The following is a 9,638-nucleotide window of genomic DNA, read 5'->3' as shown; positions in this document are numbered from 1 at the left end:
AAGCAGCTTTGCTGACTTCTTCTTTCCACTGTTCCCAACTGGCCATGGCCTTCTCACAGTAAAACTTGTGTATAAAGGCGGCATGTGCCTTTATCTATTTTGTACCGTTTGCCTGTGAGGTGGCCAGCGAAAGGTCTTGATGAACATTCAGTGGTAAACCTAAAATCAAGGTCGTCACCATTGCTCTAACCGGTCTGCTTGAGGTTTCTTTAAAGAGAAACCAAAAAGAAAGGTGAATTCCCCTAGGACCGTGCCACGTCTGGCTGACCACTGGTAACTGAGCTCACTGTTAAAATGTTCCCAGGCTAGGTCCGTCACCTTGAGGTTAATGTTTGGTTACTCTTAAAAATGCTTGATTAGCTTGTCAGTCTGTCATTTTTAACCTTTGTCTTTTAGTGTACGGACATTCAAACCTGTGGTGTAGTACTCCAGGTTTGTCTTGGTTGTGTGCAGAAACCTGTAATGTAGTACGACAACTTTGTATTTCCAGCGTATTTTCTAGATTTTTGTGGTTGACATTAAAGCATTTTCAGGGGGTCATCAAAGGCCGTACCTGGAGGTAGCCGACTGGCAAAATCCAGCCGACCTATTATGATTCAATCCCAAGAAAACTTGATTTCTCATTTCTGAGGGGGTGAAACGAAAACACCAGAGTTTAATAGAAAGATAAAAAATAAAACCAATGGCTCCAGCCATTTGACATGGTTGGAGCCATGTCAACACAGGCAAGGGTTTCAATTGGTCGTGGAGTCCAACAGGAGCGGGCTTATCTTACCACAGGGCTCTTGTGAAATAACATACCAAACTGTAAGTAGCCAAATAAATCTGAGATGGGCTCCTCCAACAGATAAGCCCATCTGCAGGACTTTACAGGAGTTCCTGATACGGTGCTTTTCCGAGTGCACAGGCTCCAGCCCTCGCATAACAATAACACCAAAACACGACTGTGCTGGAAGATGAATATGTTTCGGCGCAGTATGAGAGAGAGAGAGAAAGAAAGGAAAGAAAAAAGGTTTTCAAAAACAAACAGCAGCCTGCTTATTGTATTGCAAAACACTGCCATGTCAACAGTCGGCCTCTGGGTCGGCCTTTGCCAAAGACTCGCGTCTGTCTCAGGCAACGAGACTCAGGCCTTGGCGGGCAGATTGCCACAGAGATTAGAGACAGAGGCGGGTGGAGGAGGTAACCAGAGAAGCGGGGGGGGGGGGGTTGTGCTGTGGGGCGTGGGGGGTAATTACTTTGGGGGAAAAAAGGACTTTGTAAATGTGGTTCTGTAAAATTGGATTACTGTTTTGTGGAAATGGAAAAAAATACAAGCAAAAGTATCATTACACAACAATACTTGGGCCCAGAAGGTCTATATATAGCTTGGTGAATAGTCTGGCTGTGTGGTTCCTCATTGATTGTTGTTACTTCTGCTTGTATTACGGTTCCCTGTGGGCCTGCTATTGAAAGAACAAATAAAGTTTCAGAACAACAACGGCCCGGGACGATGAATACCCCGACCCAAAGTGTAAACCCTTACAAAGGATTCCAGATTCTGGTTCCCATCCTCGCGGCGTGCGCACACAACGTCTCGCTGTTACACCACAAACAACATCATTTGAGCAATTAATCGTGGGATCTGACACGCTCTAATAGCTGTGTTTGACAGAGCTGTTTCGTTGAGCTACAGCCAGTTCCACCAGAAGGAAAATAACTGCCATAGCTCATCCACCCTCTGAACAAACACTGAGCGAGCTGTAAGAGCCAAGCTGACAGCTAAATCATGCTCAGCTATCCAGGGCTGTTTCTAACTAAAAACATCAATCACCCGCACTACCCTTTTTTTATACTTGTGAATGCGTTCAATTACGATTTAATACTCATCAGACTATTTTATTCAAAACCACTTAGAGGGAATATGATGACATATAACCTTAGGGGGTTATATGTTATTAATAAGCAGGTAGGGATGGGCATCTGGCTCTAGGAGGCCTGCATGTAGACAGTTGACTTTGTGTGTTGCATCGGACTCCACCACATTCCATGCCTCGATTAATAGGCTATCTACAGCGCTTTCCCAGCCCTGGAAGGAACCTGCTGTGCACACGGGAAGAAGTGCATGCTGGGAGGGAATAATTAGGCTGACCCCTGACTGTACCCCTGGCGGTCTCTCACCACATGCGGGCCGGGACCTCTGCCTCCTGGGTCAGCCGGGGAGGGGTCTTGAAGTGGCGTTGGGAACAGGAAGTACAATGTTACTTGAGATATTTCCTTTGGCCCCAAGCAAAGCATGCCCCGGCGCACTGCGTTTCCTCCCTGACGAGCCAGCGACAGATGTTCTTCAATGTGCTTCTTTATGGCGTTGCTATTCTTTCTAGAATATGTACATAGTTATGGATATAAGTATACACTGGCTGGCAAGTATTGAAGGGGTCGAGAATATAATTTGCATCTCACTCACGGGAGATGTAATTGTTCACGTTCGGTTTGGTATCTGCTAACGTTTAAAGTAAAGTTAATTTGTAGTATTTTAGTTGCTGAAACGGCGGCAAATTGCAACCAGGCAGCTAGCTTGAAGATTCTGTTGCTGTTTGCATGAGGCCATTGTGTTCAACTGCCTTGGCAGGTGGCGGCCATATTGGCTCTAAAAGCTGGATCTGGTTGGCAGAACTGTGGAAAATAACCAGTGAACTGTGGCCTTCAGACACTGTGGGTAGTGGACAAGAACCCCACATTACCTGTCAGGGAGATATGGAGGATATTACAGCTACTAGTACCCAATGCCTGTATTATACTACACTGTATAATACTGGACTACACAATTATGTGCTATATTATACTGTACTATAGTACACTATTATACAATATACTGTACTCTACAATTACTATACAATACCATGGATCAAACACAAACCTAGAGGTTTTATTCCTTTATCTGAAAATGGAAAAGGGTAAAGACAGTTCTATTGAAGTACCAACTAAAAACCATTGATGGTCTGACATAGTATAGCTCCTCCTGTAGTTACTGTGTCACTGTGAAGGAACTCCTCAACAAACCTGCTTTACTTGTCTACAGAGGAAGAATGCAAGCGAGAGAGAGCAAGCGAGAGAGAGAGAGAGAGAGAGAGAGAGAGAGAGAGAGAGAGAGAGACAGACACAGAGAGAGAGACAAAGAGAGAGCGTATCATGTTTACATTTACCCATCTAATCAGCCAGTGAGACAGCTGTGGTTTACAATCCTCATTGGTCGGAGAGGCCACATGAGGAGTGACCTGATATCATTAAGTGGTGGAAGTGTAGTGCAACGAGGGGTATCAACAAAATGTCTGCCTCTAGGGGAGAGCCACAGGGGTCAAAAGAAATGCAGAAAGAAAAACCATAGTCTGGGCAATTTTAATGAGGCCGGTGGATAGCTATGGGAACCATGATAAGTATGGCCCTCTCGGACGCACCGCAAGAACGCTCAAACCAAGGTCACTGTGATGGAGGGATGGAAAACTATGTTGACAACTGAAATAGTGGTGAGTGGAGAAGAGAGAGAGGGTTGGGATAGAGAGAGATAGAGAGAGCAAGAGGGAGGATAAGGGCGAGAGTGGAAACAGAACAAAAGCGAGATGTGGAGGGAGAAAGAGAGATCACGGTCACCATGTCTCTGACTCGGTTACTCTATTATTTGATATAATTGAAATCATTCTTTTTTTCATCATCTTTTTATTTTCTTGATTATAGCACCAGTATTTCATGATTTAGTTTGAATTGCATCATTTATTGAAATTCAATTTGTTTGTGGTAGAATTTTTCTCTACTCTTACATTATGGTCATGTTTGCTGTATGTTATGTAATGTTATGTTGTAGGTCTGGCAGGTAACTCTGAAAGGAGAGAGCTGTGTCCACCTCAATACATTCATGAGTCACCAGACTAAGACACACACATACACACACGCACAAGCACACACAAACACACAGGCACACATAAGGGGGTGTTTCCAAATTCGGTTTTTGTTTTTGTTTCATTTTTGTCTGATGACACAGCGTCTGTCTCCTTATCTGTACACAGTGACTCTTCATGTCCACAGTAACAAACCCATAGCTGGGGATTAATAATCTTCCAGATGTCATGTTGAGTCAGTTAGCTTTGGAAAACAAGCAAGACAATTTAAGTAATTATAGGGTCAAATTCCGAAATGAGCATATCCCCTCTCTGCAAATGAATCACCCCTATCCCATTAATGCAATTGACCGGTACAAATCATGTTGCTGTACTCCACAAATACAAATAGGCTGAAGAAATAGCAAAAACATCCATGCAGTTAGCTCGTATGTTCACAACATGAGTTAGATAAAATAGTAATATATACCAGGCTACTTAAAAGAGTTATGGTGAGCAGAGCTGGTTCTTGTAAAACCAGTGTTTTTTGGCGTAGATACAATGTAAATGGCGTTACGTATCTATCATTTCAAGTAGTTTCATGTATGAATTCGCTCAAAAGCAAACACACTAATCAACGTATTCCTCACTTCTGCAAAGAAGTTGTGCTTGTGTTTGTGTGTATGTGTCTGTACGTGCGCGTGTGTGAGCGCGCGTGTCTGAATGTCTGTGTGTGCTTGCGTGCGTGCGTGCGTGTGTGCGTCATCGTAGCCCGGCCCACATGCCTGTTGCTTTCTAAAAGGAACTGCGCAGGACTTGAGCAAGACAGAGGGGGCTCTCTGCAGGGCAGAAAACACTTTCATCTGGACTACCGTAACCACCTCCAGCCCTACTTTCCAAACATCCACTCCACAAACATGACAGCGACTATAATTTCTTCTTTCCTCGACTACGGAGACGTGTCTTACAAGGTAGGGTGTACTTTGTGTCGTGAAAATCGAGCGCCAGAATACGATGTTTTCGCTGCTAACAACATTAGCCTAGCCACGCTTCACTTTTGAGTCCGAATCTCAACTTTTGTAAATAGCCAAATATGCATATATTTCAGGTCATCTAACACTGCAAAGAAATCACCCTGTTTTTGGTGTGTTAACTTCAATGTTTCGCACTCTTCGGAGTGATAAAGTTGTATCGTTGTAGTATTAAGTGTGAACTCTTAAAGCCGGACACTTGGTGGAAAGGCGCACAGATAGCTTAATGTGAATACCAGGCAGTGGGCAATTAGGGCTAGCCTGTCTTGCTAACGTAATTACTGTTGCAAATAGTCTAACTTACCTTTTTACACGCTTTAGAAAACATTAACGTTGGTATATTAAGATGGTTGTATTACCCAATTCATGTCGTTAGGTTATAGTGTCAACGTTATTGGACCAAGCAAGTCGATAAAGCAATGTAAATGAGCATGAACGTAAACTACTAAAGATGTAACGGTACACTACTCAGTAATGTATGTCACGTAACGAGTAACTCATTCTCGACCTTGGCTGGCTAAGGCCGACGTTGTTTTTGGGGTTGTTGTAACGTTATCCCTTTAGCCTTTCTCCTAGTTGAATAAATCCATGGGTTTATTAGGTTTCCCTCCGTGCAGTCCTCGTCAGGGTTTGGTCGTCACCTGTTGGGTTAGCGCGCGCTTAATGTTTGCCTCGTCACAGATGATGTATCGCCGCGGTATTGATTCGAAGCCGGTGAATGATTAACCTAAATTAAACTATTTATTTCTATCTTTTGCAAATGTGTCTAAGAGCAAGCAATCATGACGTAAACATGGTCATTCTTCAACATTTGGCCTTTAGGTGTTTCTTATACTTGGATACTCTCACGTCTTTCGTAGGTCTATGCAACGTTAGTGGTGTGCAATGCCTAGTCAACGTGAGCGCGAATGTATTTACTTACTGGGGAATGCTCCTTTCAGTTTGACATAGGTCCATTTTATTTACGTTATACATTCCTATTTGCTGTTTTTCTCATAACCTTCTGGTCAACTAAACAGCACATGGCAATGCTGTTAAATATTTAAGACATGGAGAACCCCTCTCTGCTGGCAAAAGCCCTCTTAATCATGCTGACAAACCTTTTCTAACATGGACTTTTTGTTAAATTATTTGTTTCATAGAACAACAAGATGTTGACGTATCCCAACAACAACAACAGCTTCGGAGGAGCCCTGTTGGACTCCAGCCCTTCCCCCTGCTCCCCAACAGGCCCCCTGCTGGACAGGAAGGCGGTGGGGGCCCCCTCTGCCAGGGGCCTGTTCCAGCGACGCCATTCTGCCAGCATGCCTAGCGGCAAATTCAACCAGAACCAGTTCCTAAACAGCCTCAAGTTAGACCCGGTCGGCCTACTGGGAGGCGGCGGCGGCGGCGATGAGGGCTGCCTGCTGAGCTTGACTGGCAACAACAACAACAACAACAAGGAGAACCGCTTCAGGGACCGCTCGTTCTCCGAGACGGGCGACCGGCTCCGGTCCGGGGGCCAGATGGGCGGCGGCCAGGTGAACTCCAGCCGCTACAAGACGGAGCTGTGCCGACCCTTCGAGGAGAACGGCGCCTGCAAGTACGGCGACAAGTGCCAATTTGCGCACGGCATGCACGAGCTGCGCAGCCTCAGCCGCCACCCCAAGTACAAGACGGAGCTGTGCCGCACCTTCCACACCATCGGCTTCTGCCCCTACGGGCCCCGGTGCCACTTTATCCACAATGCAGAGGAGCGCCGCGGCCCCCCGCCGCTCTCGGCCTACAACAAGGCGGAGCGGCCCCGCCTGCAGCACAGCTTCAGCTTCGCCGGCTTCCCCAGCGCCGGGGGCCTCCAGGACCGCACCGCCTCGCTGACCCCCCCGGCGCTCTTCTCCACGGAGGACCTGAGCGACTGGCAGAGCAACCCCTTCACCTACTCCAGCCAGGAGCTGGCCAGCCTCTTCGGGCCCAGCACGGGGCCCCCCCCCGAGCTGGAGATCCAGCCGGCCGCCCCGCCCTCGCCGACCTTCTTCCGACCGGTGGCGGGCAGCCCTCCCAGCCAGCCGGACTCCCTGTCTGACCAGGAGGGCTACCAGAGCAGCTTGGAGAGCCCGAGCGGCTCGGAGTCGCCCCTGCTGGACGCCTCGCGCCGCCTGCCCATATTCAGCAACTTCTCCACCTTCTCCATCGCCGACGACTAAGGTGGTCGGCCCCCGGGGGCCAGAGAGAGCTGTGGTGCATGAGAGGGTGGGGGTGAGGGACCACATCGCCTTCCCTCCCCCCCCCGCCACCCTTCCTCTACTGGCCTAGTTTACAAGAGCAGCAGACAGTTGTCTGGTTGTTGTAGCCACTGGCTGTCAAGTCAGAAGACGGACTTCCTCTTCTTTGTTGAGACTCCTCAAGCCTTCTCCCCACGTGAACTCTATTTCTTTATTTTTCTCTCTCTCCCTTCCTCTCACCCTCTCCGTCATCCAGATCAATTTGATTCAGTCAACAGACAGCAGGCTTTTTGTGTTCCCCTGTCGTCTCTCTCTGGCTTTCGCTCTCTCGCAACAAGCAGTTACGAAGTGGGAATCCAATGTCACGCCTGTAATGTATACCCCAGTGCCACAGATGAACGAATCATTTGAACGATTGTAAAAGTAGCTTAGCGTTGGGGGGAGGGGGAGTTTATAACATAATGGTTAGTATTATCTATCATGGGGGGGCCAGGCCAGGCTTCTCTAGTGTTGGAGGTGCCCTGGCTGTTGTATGTATTTCAGTGTTTCATGTTCTCCGAGGACTACGTTCCTACTGCCTGTGCCACCGCCGACCGCTCACGGCCCAAGAAGCCCAAAGGATTTTGATTTAAATCAGATCTGGTTTGGTGTTATAGGTTGTTGTTTTTTCACCAAGGTATGCATCGAACTAGACCAATCATTGGACCAGAGTGTTAGTTTTCATAACGGAAGCCAAGAAAAGCAGACCACAATTTTCTAATTTAGCTTTTAGATGTAGAGAATATCCTCTTTTTTTTCTTCTTCTTCTTCTCGTTGGAATAATGTGGATTTTGGTTCTTGTTCTTTTGAGGTGAAAGGGGATCCAGCGGTTAGCTTTGCTGTGATGGGGTTTCATCCCTTGTGGAGTGGCTTATACCACCACCAGTATCACAAGCACACCCGAATCCACAACCCTAGGTTCTGCTTTCTGCAGTGTTAACGGAATTCAACTTTTCTTTTCTTTATGCCAACAATTGGATTTTTTTTTTCACAAGCCAATGGTCAACCAAGTATCAGTTGGAGTTTGCAAACGTCAGTCACAAGCAGGCAATTACTGTCTTTTGTGACAGCCACGGGGAAGGTCACGATATTCGTTGCTCCGATTCTTTGGGAGGGTGGGGGATTAATGTGCATCTTGACAAGTCAATGTTTTGGCCATCAAACGGCAGTGGAAAAGGTTGTACATGGGTTTGATTCTGCCATACTGCTCCTCACCACCCAGTTAGTCCACCAGTTCAGTTCCTTGATGGAGAGGAACCACATTACTAACTATCAAACCAATCAAAAATGAGTGCCCAACGCTCGTGTCGATTCCTGAATCCAGCGTGTTCAATATTATATTATTGTTATTATATTATTATTATTATTATTGTTTAGTTTATTCCAGAAAACTTTCAGATGGAGGTTTTGGCTTGTCACTGCTTATTTAACTTATCAAAATGTATTTATTGCTGATCTTAAGCATTTTTATTTTGTATTTATCTGGATAATGAAACGATAGAATGTTTCCTTTTTGTTAAATTATGATCTTCCGTATTAATCGCAAGATTGTGAAGACGTGTTTTATTTTTTTCACAGTTAATATATTATACTGCAATAATATATACTTTTCTTTTTTTTTATAACTACACGTTGATTTACTCTGAAAAGTGAACCTTAATTTAAAACGAAATGCAGAAAGGGTTTTGCGTTATTTATTTTTTTCATCCAGCTTGGTGGAATTGTTGTGTTTTAACGTACTGGAAAGACTTTGATGTGCCAATGACTCTATCTTAACTAAGCTTGGTTTACGAGGCCCAAAGAAACGTGTTTGATACAAGGTTTTGGTCCTCGTAAACAAAAATTATATATATTAAAAAAAGTGACAGATTATTAAGCTATTAATGTCCCACTTCATCACAGGTAGACTGTAATGGATGCCATGGCATGTGTCATTCCACGACAGAAAACCTCTGTATTAACTGTCTCAATTCCAGTGCGTTAAGGCCTCCAATCCGTTCTCCAGTTTCTGCCCTTCACTGTTCCCGTAGTCCACGCAGTGTGGCCCTTGTTCTGTTTGATTTCTCAAAGTCCCGCTAAATCGGTGGTAGTTCTTGGTTGTAAGACATTTTAAGCTCTTATATGAGTCGTGGATTTTTATGGATTTTCGCCCCCCCCCCCATGATTATGGTGCACACACTTAATAGCACTTTGAGTCAGTCATCAAGGTAGATGTGGTGACGTTTGTGATTTGTCTTTTTTTTTTTTTTTACCACTTTCCCCCCACATAAAGTGCCTATGAATACATTCCAGGTATCTCAGATATTGTGCCTTCATATTTTTGTATAACACATCAGATAAAAGGCTAAAATATATTCCTGTAATTTTAAAGGTTAACAGAATTTACACATATAAAGCAAATGAATGTATTCTCTAGCAGCTGTTGCTGTTCACTACAGTAATGACTTTATTCATGTACCTTTTTTGTAAAGACAGATTGCAGTTTAAACCAATAAAAACTCATTTCTATTTAA

General features: G+C 45.2%; 1 protein-coding gene across 1 annotated transcript; it reads left to right on the top strand.

Moving 5' to 3' along the window:
- Positions 1-4,668: 4,668 nt before the first annotated feature.
- Positions 4,669-9,638, top strand: zfp36l1b (zinc finger protein 36, C3H type-like 1b). The gene is made up of 2 exons (XM_079753505.1): positions 4,669-4,825; positions 6,028-9,638. Exons 1-2 carry the CDS (start codon positions 4,772-4,774, stop codon positions 7,066-7,068), a joined length of 1,095 nt encoding a protein of 364 aa, XP_079609631.1. The 5' UTR covers positions 4,669-4,771; the 3' UTR covers positions 7,069-9,638.

This window comes from Pollachius pollachius (assembly GCF_949987615.1).
Source record: "Pollachius pollachius genome assembly, chromosome: 16".
Classification (NCBI taxonomy): Eukaryota; Metazoa; Chordata; class Actinopteri; order Gadiformes; family Gadidae; genus Pollachius; species Pollachius pollachius.
Note: the sequence above shows the minus strand (reverse complement) of the source record. Positions and strands in the feature narration are given on the sequence as shown.